Source organism: Fukomys damarensis, unplaced genomic scaffold, assembly GCF_012274545.1.
Source record: "Fukomys damarensis isolate Sample0158 unplaced genomic scaffold, DMR_v1.0_HiC HiC_scaffold_25, whole genome shotgun sequence".
Taxonomy (NCBI): domain Eukaryota; kingdom Metazoa; phylum Chordata; class Mammalia; order Rodentia; family Bathyergidae; genus Fukomys; species Fukomys damarensis.
The window spans coordinates 5037328-5056645 of NW_022900937.1; the positions used below are offsets into that span (position 1 = coordinate 5037328).

The 19318-nt window shown below is 35.7% G+C and overlaps 1 protein-coding gene across 5 annotated transcripts in view; it reads left to right on the forward strand.

Annotated features, from left to right (window-relative positions):
* Tbck (TBC1 domain containing kinase) overlaps positions 1 to 19318 on the forward strand; it is a 161045-nt gene that overhangs the window by 60802 nt on the left and 80925 nt on the right. For 4 of the 5 annotated variants that reach the window (XM_010641548.3, XM_010641546.3, XM_010641550.3 and 1 more), the window contains 9 exons: positions 736 to 835; positions 2817 to 2866; positions 3036 to 3165; positions 4652 to 4750; positions 7144 to 7206; positions 7697 to 7823; positions 9275 to 9325; positions 10513 to 10596; positions 12815 to 12900. In XM_010641548.3, coding sequence (XP_010639850.1) covers positions 736 to 835; positions 2817 to 2866; positions 3036 to 3165; positions 4652 to 4750; positions 7144 to 7206; positions 7697 to 7823; positions 9275 to 9325; positions 10513 to 10596; positions 12815 to 12900 — 790 coding nt within the window. The remainder of the gene's footprint in view (positions 1 to 735; positions 836 to 2816; positions 2867 to 3035; positions 3166 to 4651; positions 4751 to 7143; positions 7207 to 7696; positions 7824 to 9274; positions 9326 to 10512; positions 10597 to 12814; positions 12901 to 19318) is intronic. The other variant, XM_010641549.2, reaches the window with a different exon arrangement.

Sequence of the window (19318 nt, forward strand, 5' to 3'; positions counted from 1 at the left end):
ACTCATAGATTTGAAAACATTTTACAAATCAAGTATCTTTATTAGTTCATATTTACCCCTATTATAATCAATCTAAATTTCTTTTTTCTTTTTTTTTTTTCAGTACCAGGGATCAAACTCTGGGCCTTGTGCTTGCAAGGCAGGTGGCAGAACCACTGAGCCAAATCCCCGGCCCTAGTTATTCTAAATTTCATTGTTAAATTTTTAGATTTGAATAGACCATTAGCTTTCTATTTTTTTTCCCTGTAGATATTAACTTCAGTCATACCAAGCATCTGAATTATTCAGCAATGGAATGATAGAAATTCCAAGAAAAATTCCAAAACAAATACATTCTTAAAAGTAACTCTGAAATTCTGATCAGGTTGCATGCCTTTGTTATCCAATACAGTACTTTTCCCACAGAGGTTGCCACATGCTGTTTCTTCCTCCTTTTTTCAGTTTTCACCAATCCACTTTCTCAGGAACATATTGGAATAATTTCAGTAGTTTTATGTTGTGCTTACAAAAACAAAGAGCTGTGACATCTTGCATGCCTGAAATGCTCTGTACATGTGTGCTATATTCATACCAACCCCAGAGATCTAAAAACAGGACTTGTTTGGGAGATCTCAACCAACAGTTAACATTGTTTTAAATTAACTACCCACTCTAAAATTTACTTATTCTTGATGAAGAGATTATGACTTAGGAAAATGGGCTCCATATAATAATAATTTTTAAAAATTCTTTCAGTTTTGTTTTTGAAGATGGTGAAAGCTTCGGACAAGGCCGAGATAGAAGCTCACTTTTAGATGATACCACAGTGACATTGTCATTATGCCAGCTGAGAAATGTAAGAATAATAGTTTGTCAAGTTGCTCCCAAATTTTAAGTATTACAACCTTAAAGACACAAATGAAGCCTTGTGTTTCTCCCTGATTTCATAAAATGATATGCAAGCTTCTGTAAAGTACATGCATGAAAATGGACTTACAGGAAAACACCTGTACAACATCAGAATTTTTTGTGTCGAATTGTCCACAAAGTTATTTTATGAATTTGTCTCTTTTCACCATCATTGGATAAGTGTTCTGATTTTTGCACTTAAGGGATAATACTTGGCATTATCAAATTTTTAAAATAATTTTTAAAATAATAATTACTCTATGGTTATGAAATAGGATTCTGCTATCATACTAATCCCTACTTTAGTTGTCTCTTTTTGAGCTGTTTGCTCACCTATTCCGTACATTACTAGTTTTCATTTCTATCAGTATTTCTAAGTGATCTCTCATTGATTTGGTGTCAGAGCTATACTAGTCACATAACGTGAATATGAGAGCATTACCTTTATTCTACTTTCTGAAAAACCTTATGTACAGGATTACATATATCTATTTCTTTAATGTTCCATGTACTACCCTATTTTGAGGGTTCCTTCCTGTCCTCTGTGGATTTGTAATCACTGTTTCAATGTATTAAATGGTTATGAGTCTATTCAGGTTTTCTATTTTATTTGTAATCACTATTTAATGTTACATATGTTAGGGCCTTTAAAAACAGGTGAAGCGTCTTGTTTTGATGATTGTATTAGCTTTGTTTTTAGAGATGTTCTTTATCAGGATAAGGAAGTTCCCCTCTATTTTTAGTTTGTTAAGAGTTTTGACAAGAATGGGTATTGGATTTTGTCAAAAGTTTTTCTGCATGTGTTGATATGATTATAAGTTTTTTCACTTTAACTTGAGGATCTTATGGTTTGTATTAATTGATTTTTGAATGCTTATCAGTCTTGATTGCTTAGAATTCATTTGGGGATATAGGGATATAGTGTATCATCATCTTTCATTCACTATGTTGACTCAAATGTACTATTTTGTTGAGAATTTGTGCATTTGTGCTCATGAAAAATAATGGTCTGCAGTTTTCTTTTCTTGGAACGTTATTGTCGTCTTTGGTAGTAGAGTAATGCTGTCCTCAGAGATTTAGGAATGGGGATTGAACTCAGGACTTTGCACCTGCAAGACAGGCAGTGGAACCACTGAACTAAATCCCCAGCCCCATCCACTTCTGTTTTCTAAGAGGTCACTATAATTTCTTTTCTAAATGTTTGGTATTATTTACCAGTGAGCTCAATCTGGGCCTGAAGGCTTTTGTTTAGGAAGATTATTCATGATTGATTCAACTTCTTTAATAATCTTATTCAGATTATCTGCTTCTTGTGGGAGATTTTATAGATTGATTTGTATCATATTTGTCCTTGACAGAGCTCTACCTTATTTTAAATTAATATAACCATTTCACTTCTCTTTTAATTGTTGTTAGCATGTTATATCTTTCTCCATTCCTTTATTTTTAATCTTTCTGTGTCTTTAGGTTTAAAATGAGTTCATTATAGACACATATATTTGGGCCTTGTATTTGTATCCATACTGATAGTCTCAGTCTTGTAATTGCTTTATTTGGAACATGCACATTAAAATAATTATTAATACATAGATTGATATGTACCATCTATGTCCTGTTTTCTCTCCATTACCCTTTACTGTTGCTGCTGCCACTTACTTTTTACTCTTTTTCTGCTCTCTCTGGTTTTAATTGAGCCTTTTACATGCTTCCATTTTCTCTGCTTTCTCAGAGTATTTTGTACATCTCTTAAAATTGCTTAGAGTTTGCCATATACATTTACAACTAACACAAGATAAAAGCTAATTTTTAGACCCTACTTGATATTTTTCTTGATGATCTTTATAAATTTGTAATTTTTAACTTTTTTTAAAGTTCAGTGTTGCTGCCTAAGATAGCAATACATAAATATTTTCTCCTTAAATTCACAGAGATTAAAAGATGTTGGTGGAGAAGCATTTTATCCATTACTAGAAGATGAGTGAGTATATATAGTCTCATTTTGCATTTTTTTCCTCTGTATTAGACCGGTAAGTTTGTACATTTTCTACAAAGAGTACTCTCTAAACAGAACATTTGGAAGTGGTGTTTTGGCTTATTAGAATTTTGTTCCTTTTGTCAATATTGTTGCTTTTGTTCGGCTTTCCCAGCCAGTCTAATTTGCCTCACTCAAACAGCAGTAATGAGTTGTCCGCAGCAGCCACGCTCCCTTTGATCATCAGAGAGAGAGATACTGAGTATCAGCTCAACAGAATCGCGCTCTTCGATAGGCTGATCCAGGTAGGGCTCCTGCAGCGGTGCTAACAAGAGTTACGCTGCGCTTTCTTAGAGATTCTTGATGTCATTATCTTTTCAGATTAACTTTCTTTTGTTATAAGAATAAGTTCATCGTAAATAAAGTTAAAAAGTAAAACAAGTTGTGAGAATGTAGTGGAAAAAGGATTAATATTTCTTTTAAAATAGACTTAAAAACTAATAGGAAAAAGTACCAATATTGAAATGGTACACAGATAAATGGATAAAGTACACAATGTAATACAAATTGTAAATATGTTGTGGTACATTTCTTTATACCCAGTTTACTCAGGGTTTCCATCATGAAAGGATGTTGAGCTAACACATGTATCTCCTGCATATCCCATTTATTCATTTCTGTATTTTGAACCATCCTCACATCGCTAAAATGAATACCACTAGATCATGGAGAAACTTTTTTAATTTGCTGTTGGAATTGATTTGCCTATATTTTGCTGAAGGTTTTTGCATTTCATTTCGGGTATATAGACTTGTAGTTTTATTTTTTGTTGTGTTGTCTGGTTTTGGTTTCAGGGTAATGATGTCATTATAGAATATGTTTGGAAGACTTCTTTCACCTCAGTTTTTTACAGTGATTTGAGAAGAGTTGGTATTAGTTCCTTAAACGATCAAATAGCTGTAACATTGATGGGGAGGGGGTTTTATTATTGAGTCAGTCTTGTTAAGTTGTCTTTGGTCTGTTGAGATTTTCTACTGTTTCCTGATCCAGTCTTGGAAAGGTTATGTGTCCAGGAATGTATTCATTTCTTGTAGGTTATCAAATTTTTTTGGAGTATACGTGTTCCGTAGTGCTTTCTACTGGTGTTTGGTATTTCTGTAGTGCCAGCTATAATGTCCACATTTTCCTCTGTGATTTTAAGTCCTTTCTCTTTTTTTCTTAGTGTAGTGAAGGGTTTGTCAATTTTATTTAAAAACTAAATTTTCAGGCCAGGAATTTAGCTCAGTGGTTCTGCCGCTTGCTTCGCAAGTGCAAGGTCCCAAGTTCCATCCTTGGTACCAAAACACAAAACAAAACAAAAATAAATAAATTTCATTTCATTAATCTTCCATATTTTTGTTTTAGTCTCTTTCATTTCTGCTTTGATTTTTGTTATTCTAAATTTGGGTTTAGCTTGTTCTTGTTTCTCTGGTTCCTTGAAATATGATAGGTTGTCTGACATGTTTCTGCTTGTTTTATGTACTCATAGATTACAGTAAATTTCTCTCAGTATTGCTTTTACTATATCTATAGATCTTAGGTTGTTTCTATTATCATTCATTTCAAAAGTTTTTGAATTTTCTTAATTTCTTCATTGGTTGGTTGTTGAGAAGTATGTTGTTTAATTTCTATGTATCTATATAGTTTCTGAAGTTTTTGAACTTACTGCATAGTTTTATTACATTATGGTTAGGAAAAGTACTTGATATAATTTAAATTTTCTGAAAATATCTTCCTTTTTTTATATCACAGGCTTATCCATATAAAAAAAATCAAATCTGGAAAGAAGCAAGAGTTGACATTCCACCTCTTGTGAGAGGTTTGACCTGGGCTGCTCTTCTGGGGGTTGAGGTAAGAGCAAGAAGAGGAGATTGGAAGTGGATTAATACAAGGGGCGATCAAAAATGTGCTGAGTGTTTAAATTTCTTTTTAAAATTTATTACAGTAAAAGACACATTGCCAAGAATTATAGGGCAAATGTATCAAAAGCAAGATTAATGGCAATGTGTCTTTTACTGTAATAAATTTTTAGTTTAAACATTCACCATACTTTGATTGCCACTCATTAATTAAACATTTACTTCAGTTTCTATCAAAAAATTATGGTATTTCCTTACCTACTTTATCCACCTTATTTCTGGCTCTTGCCCAAAATCAAAGTGACCTTGAAAAATGAATATTTAGCATACATTTAGAGCTTTGAGGCAGCCACAAAAGCGCAACTAAAGACACCCACAAAAGAAGACCCCGTACCTATTACAGGAGGTGGCAAGAATGATGGGGTAAGTGTGTTTGAAGTGAGGATTGATGGGGATTAATGGCAACGTGGCTTTTATAGGCATGAATTTTTTAAACTAAACATTGACTATATTTGTGATTTTTACAAAGAGGATAAACAGGATAGCATTTTCTGTATATTTCTGTATATTTTGTGTTAGAAAATTTATATAGTAAAATAAGAGCATAAGAAAGTTTGTAAATTTAAGTGGAAGAAATACATGCAAGGAATAGAATAGAAAATTTTAATTGAAAATTTAATTGAAGATTTATGCTGTTTAATGGTTTTCATAGAAAATATCTTCATCATTAAATTTGAAATCAGATATTAATGTCCGTCATATATAGGTAGGAAGTTTTGCTTATAGATGACACTCTTTTTTTGAATGTGATTTTTTCTTTTTACACAGTTGCACATCTTTCATACCAATCTGTGCTTCAAAATTGTAAACATAATTTTAATTCTTTTGGCACATTTACTCCACTTGGATCATGCTGTGAGAGACATAGCCAGTTTTTCTTCTACAGCATTTTATCCATGGTTGTGAGATAAGGAGAGTTGTCAAAAAATTATTAGGGTGGCTTGTTAAACTAACAAGAACTCTGGTGACAGAAATCATAATAATGGGCCACATCCTTTCAGATTTTATCATTTCTTATTAATTTCTTTTCATCCTGCCTTCCTGTATAATTTTGTACATGTTTTCCATCCTTTTAGTTTCTCCATCTGTTTTTTTTTGTTTTGTTTTGTTTTTGTTTTTTTGCTTGTTTGCCTTTATTTTTGGTACTGGGGATCAAACTTGGGACCTTGTGCTTGCAAAGCAGGCAGCGGAACCACTGAGCTAAATCCCCGGCCCCTCTCTCCAACCATTTTTAATCCTTTTCCTCTTTTGGAAGAATTTCTTTTCTTCATTCCTGATTGCATTGATGAAAGTTTAGAAATATCTTTGAGAAGAGCTGATTATTTTACAAGAATGTCTGCTATTTTGTGCCATATAATAATAATTAGTCCTCAAATGAGGGGACTTCTACTGTCAGGCTGTCCAAATCTCTCACTTTTTAGCTTTCCCGAAGAAGTTGGTACAGCAAATAATGTCACCAAATTCCTGGCTCTTTCTGTATCTTGATGGTGAGCTGGAATTCTGAATAAGGTTTTCATGCTTGATTCTATAGAACATGACCAAAATCTGAAGTAGTTTTTTTCAAATATTCCTTCTGTGAACAGTATAGCCAAAAAATATAACTGACCCTCTCAGTTCCAAATTGTTGTATAATTATGTGACATCCACTCTATCCTAAACCTCTGTTTCCTGATAATGAAGTATTGCTCCTTGATTTATTATTTTTCTTTTATTTTTGTTTTAATTATGAACTTTAACAGAAAATTTTCCTATAGGATGACTCTGCCCCACCAAAAAGTTTTCTTGATGAGATGTGTTATTTATGAGTTAACAGTGAACAGAGAACAAAATTATATTGTATTCTGTTCACTGGGTAAGTGACTCACGCAGGACCCTTACTTCTTGATGTGGATAAATTGCAGTCTGCTTCACCAACATGGTAGATTGTCACTAACCACGGACCTTATCACACATCAGAAAGAATGTGGAGGACTTCTCTTAGTTGAGGTATAACTTGTATTTGAATGTACCTATCTGTAGTTAGGTAGGTTGTCAAAAATAGATATTTATAAGAAGGTGGTTTTTCCTATTGAGCATTACTAATCCAAAAATCTGAAATTCTCTAAAATCTAATAATTTTTGAGTGCCGACATCACAGTTAAAATATTTCCAATTTTGGATTTAGGTTTTCAGATTAGAGAAACTCAACCAGTAAATTTGCAAATACATTACTGTACCTGTGTCTGAGATATGTCTATTCTCACATATTTAGGATAGGAGATGTTCAGCAGGTATTACCAGTTTTATTACACATAATGAATTGACATTTTCCTTTAAATTTTGCAGGGAGCTATTCATGATAAGTATGATGCAGTTGATAAGGACACTCCAATTCCCACAGATAGACAAGTAAGCACCTCCTTAGATCTTCCAAATATTTAAACTTCAGAAGACCATGAGGAATGTTTTCTTTCATTATGAATACTCAGCTTCTGTGAAATATTATGGTGTTTGAAAATGTTCATAAATTATTGAGTTGGAATAACACTTTAAAGGTCTTCAGGTCAAGCAACATTGTTTTTAAAAAGTTATACTTCTCACCTGAAAAATTTGCCTTTTCTTTAGACCAAGTTAGACCATATTTTTGAACACCGTATTAATACTGTAAGTTGTACTAATATATACTTTTTCAAAAGAACGTCTGTTTTCTGTGTTTAATCATGTGTACAACTTCTTTGGGGTTCTAGAAGATGAATAAAACATTCAAACACTTTAGATACTAGGGTCATGAAGGTGGGACCCTCTGAAGGTCACGTTATACTCTGTGCTCTTGTTATTTGGGGAATGTCTTAGGGGTCATTTTGTCATGGCTGTGTGTCACTGCTGTGTGATTTCACAGATTGAAGTGGATATCCCTCGCTGTCATCAGTACGATGAACTTTTATCTTCACCTGAAGGTCATGCCAAATTCAGGCGTGTATTGAAGGCTTGGGTAGTGTCTCATCCTGATCTTGTGTATTGGCAAGGTACCTTTCATTTTAAGACTTCTTTTAGTCATAGGGACTTGCTACATGACTGATAATTTGTAAATGTAAGCTATCAACCATTCTTTGTTTTGAGCAGAGTCAGCACTAAAGCTCTGATTTTTTTGTCATACCAGGGATTGAACTCAAGACCTTCCGCTTGGGAGGCAGGCGGTGACACCACTGTGCTAAATCCCTGACCCAGCTCTGATTAATTTTTGAAAAGTTTATGAGGACTGTTTTTAAAAACTTTGTCTACATGCCTAGCAGATATCATTTAATATGTGGTAGTTAAAATTAAACAACTTACAAACACATGTCTAGGAAAAGCAGGATGCTTGGTACTTCTTAAAAATTTGTGGATACATTTTTAAATTTATGCAAATAATAAAGTTTGTGCCATAATTTGGGGCTATTTGAGATTTTTACTATTTAATGATTCCTCACTTGTGCTGCTCATAGTTGATTAGGAATCAAGCACAGGATATCACTCTAAAAATGATCATTTTATTTATTGTCTTTTTAAATTTTTTTTTAGCACATTTGCAGTACATAATGATTATATTCATGGTAGGGAGTTGATACATGCATATGACACATCCTATTGTTATTGTCTCTTTTTACTCTCTAGTGCTTCAGATCCTTGATATTTTTGCTTTGTAATTTTTCTGAGAGGGGTTGGGGATTGCTGACCAAACCCAGGGCCTCATGCATACGAGGCATGCACTCTACTACTGAGCTACATCCTCAGCCCAAATGTCAGTTTTATTTGTATGGTCACCAACAAGTTCATGATCGAGAAACCCATTTCACTCAACCCTATTTTAGAATGTTCTGCTCTGAGCAGTTGGTTTTATATTTAAATTTTGTATTTCTTAGTGGCCATACTTAGTAAAATGAAGGTATTGTTTTTCCTAGCTTAGTACATTTCTCAGATGTTCTATATCCTCCTCACACAGTGTTGATAGATTTATGTGCATTCCTTCGATGTGACAACATATGAACATCATTATTATCATTAAAATAAATAGATGAATTTGTGTATTTTACTTCTCAATTTTAAAAGATTTTCTTTATAATGCCAAAGAGAAAGAACATATAAGACAAATATCCCTCTCCTTGAAAGAAAACACACCTGAAGATGTTAAGTAATTGTCACAGGTATAATCAGATGGAACTGTTTCCAGTCTTCTAACATTTTACATTTTTTTTGATTGCTGTATTGCTCTTTACCTTATAAAAATACTGATAATAACAACTGATTTGTTTTGGACATGAACTATGTTCAGACACTATTATTTATTTCTCACAGTAATTCATGAAAACATAGATGTCTTGGTGGCTAGCACTTGTAATGCCTCTCTGCTTGGAGGCAGTGCTGAGAACTGAGTATGTATCCACAGTCCTGTTGGGTTGCCTTTGTTTGACTCCTTTGTCCAACTTCTCTGCATCAGGTCTTGACTCACTTTGTGCTCCATTCCTGTACCTAAATTTCAATAATGAAGGTAAGCCTCTTTATCATGTAGATAATAATTCTAAAATAATTCTTTTGTTCTAGAATATTTGAGTTTAAGGTTTTCACACTCTACCTTGTAGATAATGTAAAATTTTATGAAATAGTCTGTTATATTCATCTTTGAGGGTAGGAAGGATTAACTTATTCCTGGAGAGTTTCCATTATGACAAGGCTATAACTAGAGATTTGGTGGGAGTTACACTGATATAGTCTAAGTTCGTTTACCTACTTTCATGGCCATTTTTATGAAACCTGAGAGGAGATTCTGACTTCCTTAGAGCATAGTTTAAGGTACTGTACTTTCTAAATAATTTGCAAAGAAATCATTGTTGACTGCGTTTCTCCCAAATCTTGCAACTCTAAAACTTACCATCTCAAATGTACTTCTTGGATGAAGACTTCTTATTCTCCTTTCTGAAGGTACACAACACTGTGCATTTCAGGAAACCTATCTTGTGTCTGTTTTGTATTCTGGCTACTCTTTTTTGACAACTTATTTTGTTAATGACAGGTTTGGGGGTTTTATGCCTCAGTTACAGTATCTGTTACGGTGAAATTTAATATGTATTTGTTAAATTCAATTGAGATTCTAAATCTCTATGTCACATATGTTACTATATAAAACATTAGGTTGAAAAAGAATAATCCCAAAGAACTAAAACTTTGTTTGAATGATTTTTAAAATATGCTATTCATTAATATACTCATTCATATAATATTGGGCTTTTGCTGCATTTAGTTAGACAAAGCCAAATATTATTTAAATTGATCCAAGAATAGCATCCATAAATAGTAATGGATCTGTATTTGAAAGTACAGGTTATAACTACTATTTCTAAATTCAGAATTCTTGGGCTCTTTTTTGCATGATCAGTAATTAAGATTATGAGGTTTATAGCTCATTGATAATGGTCATTTAAGAATTTTTTAAAAATCAAGTAACAAAAGTTTTTATTATTGTAGAATAATGTCACAGTAATTTGAAATTGAAGTTACTAGGATGATTATCTTTTGTTGTTCAAAATATTTTGTTTTAAAGAGAAGTGGGGTTTTTTTGCCTTAATTTTATGTTTCCTGCACCTGTTACCATAACTACTGCTGAATAATGGACTTCATGAATGTGTGCTGAAGGAGTGAAAACCTCTACTAAGCAATTTTTGTCTTATTCTTTTTTAGCCCTGGCTTATGCGTGTATGTCTGCTTTTATTCCCAAATACCTGTATAACTTCTTCTTGAAAGACAACTCACATGTAATACAAGGTAAGCACATATTGTGTCTTATCCTTTTACAGGGAAAATACTTATGTCAAAAATAACCAATACTAGTTAAATTATGATTTGGACCCACTGAACTATGCTGATGGTCCATCCTTGAAACTCATGAAGGGTAGACAATATCTCAAGTCCACCGAGAAGTATGTTCATTTCCTAATGACTGCTTAATGTCTGGCAGTTTAATTCAAATGCAGTCATGGAAATTTTAGAAAATAAGGGGCTCCTCTTTGTCTCTCTCGTGAGAAGATTGAATGTTTTACTATGGAGTAAGCCATAGAGAATTAGCGCAGAGTTTAAACCTTGTGCCTTAACAACGCTTCTCTTCCATCTCGCCCCCGAAGCCCGAGCGCTCCATATACTCCTCTTTTGCTTCCCTAAGTCATCTTCTCCTTCAGAATCCAGCTGATCCCACGATGTATCTGTGAATTCATTCAGGCTGACTTCAGCTGCATTCACATTTCTAATCCAATTTTCTAGGCTCCATTTTGAAAGTAGCAGAACAGAAGTTAAAAATACATATTTTTTAATGAAAGGCTTCAGATTTAAGCTTTCGTACTATCGTATAGTGTTGGGCAGAAACTTAAGCTCAGTAGGTGTCATTTTCCTTATATCTAATATTTTAAACAATTAAAAGAATGTATTTTAATTTTTAAAATTTACTCCAGGGGAGTTTTAAATGCTTTCTTGCAGTAAACTGGAATATAATACAGTGCTTATTTCATAGTTTCTGTCCTCTGCCCCCAGTAGGAAAGAAAGCTCACTAACAGGCCGTGCTCCATGTCACGTGACACCCTGTGCTGTGCAGCTGTAACTTAGGTCAACTTTATAAATCATATTTACATATATGACATAACGTATCCACAACAACATGTAGAATGTCTCTCTGTATGTATGTGAACGTGCAGCTATAACATATAAAGCCAGCTATCAATATTTGGCAGGACATATGGAAAATGTTTCCATAATGAATTAGGTCTCTTCAGTAGATCGTTAATTCACCATGTATATCCACATAGTAATTAATTTTATCAGGCTCAAGTAAGGATGATACTTAATAAATAGGAGCATAGCTGTGGAGAATTGCTTGAGGCATGAATTTCTAATTTAGAAGTTAGAAGTTAGTAATTATATACTTATCAGTACACACTTGGGTGCTCATGGTGGCTGATGTTACAAACCTTTGGCTTCTGTGCTAACTGGCTGTAAACATACCATCGCTAATTAGAAGGAGAGACAAACTTAAACCAAAGAGTTCCCCGGAGCCTTCACGCGTACACTGATCTTCACTTTGACTTGTGGCTCTGAAAGTGGGTGGGATGGTCTTAGTTGAGCTCCACTCTCCATCCAGCCTGAGCAGGACCCCCACCGGTCAAACAGGGACGGGCCTTTACCACCAGATGGAAGACAGCACATGTGGATTGTTTCCTCTTGGCTGATGTTCTTCTTGAGTTGTGTTTTTAATTTCAAAAACGCAATGAAATGTGTATTAATTTTGTCTTTTTAGTGAGTGAAAGTACAGTGGATACTTGCACTAGAGTAGATTGTTACCATCATCTTGGGTAAATTAGTACCTGTAAATTAATTGATAAACCATAATAAGTTATTGAAACACTGGAAAAAATGAGAATTTATTTCTCACATTCCATTTTAACCCTATGAATTAGGACTGGATTCTGATCAACACAAGGTATTTTTAATTGTCTGCAGTGTGTTCTGATTAACGTAATGTTAATTCTCACTGCTAAATAAGTCAAATGGAGATGTTGGATGAAAATAAATTAAAACTGAAATAGATGCCTAAATCCGTAATATAAACAAACTTGAAGCATGACTTTGTGACTGTTTATAAATGTTTCTTACTTAGGGATCTGTTATACTTTGAACATTCAGTAAATGTGAAACGGATTTAATATTACTAGAGAAAATATTTATAGAATTTGATAAGAAAACATTCATATATACAATTTATGCTTTAAGAAATAAATTGATAACCCCAAAGGCAGAAAAGAAGTTATGGCATAGTTTCTGGTATATTTGTTTAATAATCAGGAGCATGAAGTAGTAAAAAAAAGAAAATTATTCAGGCATATTCTCTTCATGGAGAAATTAAATGTGGTCGAGTATAGATTAAGCCTTTTTATTTGCATTACGTGTCTTGGAGTGAATTTGTCAGGGCGATGTCTGAAGCTTTGCTGTCGCGCAGAGTATCTGACCGTGTTCTCCCAGATGATTGCGTTCCACGACCCCGAGCTGAGCAACCATCTCAACGAGATCGGCTTCATTCCGGATGTGAGTACTTGGTGCACTGGGGAGCCTCAGTCCGAACAAGTTGTCGCTGCTAAGTGCTATAACTTACATGCTTATGTGGTTACCTATCACAGTCCTGCTTAAGGAAACAGATCTTATTTTTCTTAGCGTACTCAGTCTTGTCAGATTGTTCTAAAAAATTCATCAGTAAGAGTGTCGTATTAAACTGTTCTGTAAAGGGTATTTCACTTAGATTTTACAATGTTCAGGTCTGATCCTGAAGAAATAGAAAATGTATTCTTAGGTGGAATCCTGTGCAGCTTTGCCAGATTGTGGTTGACTTTGAGGCTTCTCTGCAGTTTGTGTCGGACTCTAAGTCAGAGCTGCCTCTGAAAGGTTCACCAGGGCGGGGCATGACTGTTAACTCATTAGCTGTGTGATGAACATACATCAAAACATCACAAGCCGAGCATGTTGGTGCACGCCTGTCATCCCAGCACTCGGGAGGCTGAGGCAGGAGAATCGCTGTGAGTTCGAGACCAGCCTGGGCTACATAGTAAGTTCCAGGTCAGTCTCACTACACAGTGAGACCCTGACTCAAAAAACAAAACAAACAAACAAACCATCAAGACTGTGTGCCAATACTATATACAGTTATTATTTATGAATTAAAGATAAAGTGATGAAAGTGAAAAAATAAACTAATTACAGGGGTTATATATTTAGGGAGGGGATTGCAATTGATATAGATTTAAGGGAATCTTTTTATGAGTTACATTTTATACTTTTAATTCATATTAAATGCAAAATATTAACAAGCGTTTTTAAAACTTATTTTAATGGGTTGTTCCTCAGATGTCTATAATATGAAAATGAATTGGTGAGGCCATTTTAACATCTAATTTTGTAGACAGACTTGGTGTTTTCCAGGTAGAGACTGTTAACAGTAGTGGGGTAGGGGTGTGATGAAATGGAGAATTTTTCTAGCATACTTCTGTCTTTTACATCCTTTTAGTTACATTGTACTAGTTTGTATATGCAGCATTCTTTCATTTTTTTTCCTTGAATTCGTTTAATTTTCTACATCTGAAATAATCATTGAGGAAACTGTGCCTCTAGCAAGAACACAGGCTAGGATTTGCCAAAAGAAAGAGTAGGTACTTTGATGAGAGCCTAAACCTCACCTACTGAAGAACTAATCCCATCAAAGTTGGCCCTCATTCGTCTCCTGTCACTGAACTTGCGATTTCTGGCTCCTTTCCATTTGGTGGGTCACAGAACTCTGATCACCGGGAACTGCTAGAGCTCACATAGCTGGGGATATTGCACACTGGCATGATGCTTAGATTATGTGTGTCATGGTTGTTATGTGATTTACATACAAATAGCGTAATGTGTTTCTGGAAAAATTGGGGCCAGAATGATTTTATCATCTTTGTCTTGATGTGTTTCTGATTCTAGAAGTATAGGAAGCCCTTAAAATGAGAACAAGAAAGAGTGTTTTCTTATTCTTAAGGGAAATGTTTTCCTAGAGTGCTAGAATGGCATGCAAATTATGAAAAACGGTCGGGGGCCATTAGTAGAAATGATAGGGCTATACGTATTTCAGTACTATATGTACCTTTTGAACCTGCTGTTTCAGGTAAAGACAAAGCTAGCAGATTCAGAATATGCTGGCGAAACCACTGTTGTTGTATAATCTGAAAGGATTTTTACATTGCTACTAATTTTCTCCTGTAAAAGCTTGTCACTGTCATTTTTTAAAATTTATATTCAGTTGAGCTTACACTAACTGAAAATGTGAAAGGACAATTTAGAGATATGTATTCGTTCATTCATTTGGTACTGGCTTTCCCACTGTTAACATAAAGTTTTATGGCTGGAGCAATGGCTCAGTTAGCGAAGTGCTTTATCTAACAGACATGAAGCTCTGGATTTGCTCTCCCATACTGAAAGAACAAAATAAATAATAATAATTCTGAAATTAAAAAGTTTCAGATTTTAATCCCAGCAGGAGACTACTGACAATGACCTTTCATGTTCTATCAAAATATGATTATAAGGAAAATATACTTTCTTCAAAATATTCCATGGTAAGAACCCTCCTAGGCTGTTGGAGTCTATCTGGAGGGCCCTGGGAGAATGTTTTCTGGACTGAGAACTGCACCCTGTTTCCAGCATTAGTCCTGAGCCTGGAGTACAGAAGGCTTCTTACGGTCTCATTCCCATAATAAGGCAAGCTCACCTTTCAGAATGGTTCAGATCTTAAAACCAAAAGGCTTTTAACTCTACCAGGAATGTTAAAATAAGATTTTGAAGCCAAGTATGGTGGGTCACGCCTATAATCTCAGCACTCAGGAGGCTAAGGCAGGAGGATCACTGTGAATTCCAGACCAGCCTGGGCTACATAGTGAGACCCTGTCTCAAAAAAATGAAACAAAACAAAATGGATTTTGATAACTTCCTGCTAAAAAAAATAATCCGAACAACAAGTTTTCCATTTTAGTAAATCTTCAGTTGAATCCCTCAGCACCACAGTCCGTTTGCAATCTAAGGCACCCTCATACTGGTTAAAAGACAAGTGAAGGGAACAATAGCATAATGCAGCAGTTCTCAGAACTGTCTACGTCAGAATCTCTTTTTGTGGGTAATTTTGTTTTTTAGTTTTTGTTCTGGGGATCGAACTCAGGACCTTGCACTTGCAAGTCAGGTGGCAGCGCCACTGAGCTAAATCCGTGGTCCCTCAGAATCTCTTTCTACTTTACAAAATTAATGGAGACCCCAAAGAACTTTATGTTCACATAGATTAAGTATATCGTTATTTACTGACACTGAAAAATATTTACATACTAATTAATTTAAAAGTAATAATTTACCAGGCAAGGTTGTACACACCTGAAATCCTAGTACCCTGGGAAGCTGTGGCTGTAGGATCCCAAATCTGAGCCCAGCATGGGCTACTTACTGAGACCCTGTCTCAAAGGGTAAAGGGAGTTGGGACGTAGATCAGTGCAAAGGCCCTAGGTTCAATCTTCAGCACCACAAAAATAAATAATGGATAAATAACATATTTATTAATAAATAAATATGTTGACCAAAATAATATTTTTCTAATAAATAGCTATTTTCACAAAATAGATTGACATTGCTTTATACTTTTGCAATCTTGAATACATATAACACAGCTGAATTATCGCATCTGCTTCTCGATTCAGTCCGCTGCAGTACCTCATCTCGGGGGAGGTGTGTGAAGACGTGCAGGTGGCAAAGGGCCACAGTCTAATTCTGCGTCAGTGACCTTCCATGCTTCGTACATTGAATCCACCTGTCCATCCTGCGCTTTGTTTTCAGTACCGGGAACTGAACTCAGGACCTTGCCTTTGGGAGGTGCAGTGCACGGAGCTGAATCTTCGGCCCCCGGTCTTGTACTTTGAATGGCTCTCCTGCCCGCGCATGATATCGTGACATTACATACGGTTCACTGAGTGTGTGGATCTTCCAACTGTGAACACTGTCACATAACATAAATAAAATCACATTCTGTAAAATCATCACTGACCTCATCCAAAAAATACTAAAGTATCAGGAAGCTGCCAACCTCAGAGTGGCAAATGCAAGTGTCTGATACTCAGATTGTCATCTATCAGCTAAATCTTTTCTTGAAGTAACAAAAAAGCTCACTTTTTTCATTTTTGAAAAGTGTTGGCCAAATATCCAAGCCTCAAAAGCTGATGGTTGCGCTATCATTCCTTGCAGAAAAACCAGGAGCCCTTGGAAAAGGTGCCTGTGCGGCCCCACATCCCCAGCGAGTGCCCAGTGCTGTTCTCCTGCACAATGCTTTGCACGCCTTCCAAAGCCATTTCACAGACCTGTCGTAAAGACGTTCGATACAGTTAGTCGCCTTTACTCGCTCCTAACATAAGATGCCTGCTCTGATGCCCTGGGACCACTGCCTGGTCCTTTGCCAAGCATGGCAGAGTACACACCTGCGGTGGTGTCCGTGGACACAACCCCCACACATTGTAGGGAGCAGAGCTCTCTCACGTACAATGCCAGTAGCAGTGCCACCCTGAGGAGTCCCGAGCAGCCCTGGGTCTGTGCCCACAACCTAAGAAAGCTTGTGCAAGTGGAGAGGGGAAGCCAGGGCCAGCGCCTGCCTCTGCAGGGTACCATTGGCATGGCCGTAATCCCTTCAGTTGCTCTTGCCCATGATTCCCTCAGCATTAACACAAATATAATATATTTTATTCAGAATTACTGTGATTAAACGAGCTAATGGGTATGAATTACTTAAAACATTTCTGGGTTGTACATTTAGCACAGGGTTATACTCAGGCTGTATGGACATATTATTCTGCATCAGTCAGTGAGTACTGGCAGAGGGGGCCTGGTACCAGAATAGAAGACTTGCTTATTTGCCTGACTCAGTGAGACTTCCTGCCACATGTAATTTTAACTCTGTAGTGATTTTACATTTAAGGTACTTCCCCCGCCCCCCAGTACCGGGGATTGAAGTTAGGACCTTGTGCTCGCGAGGCAGGTGTGGTACCACTGAGCTAAATCCCTTGCCCTTAAGGTACTTTTCTGTCTCCTAGAAAGCACTTCCTTCATGTTTTATAGTCTTTCTTTAACTTAAATAAAATTCTACATTTTGAAATTTTGAACAATTATTTTAGTATTCAGTAAGATAACAGTTTATTCTGAAACTATAGCTAATTCTTCACAAAAATGATAGTACCGATCTCAGAACCATTATATTGCCCTACTTATTTTATTATAAATATTCAGTTTATGATTTTTTTTAGTTCAATATTGTAAGCCAACTAATAAGTAGTGAAAGGTATGCTTATGTGGTTACTCTTTTTTTCAGTTTTTCTTAACTAGGGAAGTTATGAGTTGCAGAAGATTTAACCAGGATACCTTTGGCTGGGGGGGTATAGGCATTTATCTTCTTGGTCCCCTAGGCCTTTTAAATCATGTTGATATGTTTAAGTCATTTTGTGAATAATCTGCATATGAAAAGACACAGTAAAAATTATTTTAAATTTAAAATGAATCTAAGTGTGACAAACCCACACTTTAGTTCCATACATTTCTCCTTTTGACAGTGGGTGGACATCACATGTGCACTGTGATTTGAATTACTACTGTTTGGTTGTCACACGTGAACCTGAGACATAGACATCACGTGAATATTGATTGCGGATTTCAGATACCTCTCCAAACTGTTTCTGTTTCTTGCATAGTCAAAACAAAATCATCAAAGTAAAACATTGAAAGATCTCATGACCTTTTGAGAAAATAGCTTCTTTGTAATTACAAAACATTTTTATTTCATTTCTGGATTTATTAATAAAAGAATGATAAAGTCCCTTTACAACCATTTCTATTCCATGTCTCTTTCTACTCACTTTGTAAACACCTCTACCTAGACCATTTGTCTACTTAAACCATATTAAATAAGTTATAGTGTGTGTCATAAAAAAAAAAAAAAAAAAAAGATTCCTCTCATACATCCTTTTAACAAAATACAGTGACCCGGACTCTTGTTGCAAAATAATATGTGGTGAAGTTCTTCCCTTGAATGACCAGATAAATGAAGATTCCTTATTTTTATTTACTGTTTATTGTGATGCTTGTGTTTAGAAGTCCATGTAAGACGCCGTCATTTGATCTCATAGTTTGAGATCTCATTTACATGACCAGTTTTACCATTTCGCTGGAGTCTAGAGTGCTGCTGTCTCTGCCTTTGTCTTCTCATTGGTCTGGTGATTGCGAAGCATTTTCCTCTGTCAGTTTTCTTTGCTAATAAGGACGATAAATGAAAAAAATCGGAATCCTCAGCTGCATGCAATAAAAACTTTTAAAAATGGCTATCGCAGTTCCTTATATCTTCTGTAAAAAGGCTGTCATACTTTAGATGACACAAAAAGGAAAATGAAGACTGGTGTGGCAGTGACAGTTTATTTCAGCATTGTCCCAGCTCCACAGTATGGCCTGATTCTTCACTGTGATGTCAGACACTGGTGCCTACTGGGAGGTGACCAGACCACAGGCACCGCCCTCCTGAATGGATGAGTTCTTTTCTTGCAAAACTGTGTTGGTTGTCTTGATATGGGATTAGACCTCATAGGAGTAAGTTAGATCTCAGGATGGGTATGGGGAGAGCAGGCTGTTACAAAGATCGCCTGGCATCTCCCTTTGCACTCTCTTCCTTACATGCTGCTTGCTGCCCCTGCAGGTGTTTCTGTATGATACAGGAGAAGACCCTAGCCTGGCATCCTGGGCTTGTGAGTTGAACAAACCTCTATAACTTGTCCAGTCTCTGGCATCATGTTACAGCAACACACAGGGGACTGGCAAGTCCCAGGACTGAGGACCTCTCTTATTCTGTGTTTGCTTGTCTGTTTATCTCTCTCTCTCTCTCTCTCTCCCTCTCTCTCTCTCTCTCTCTCTCTCT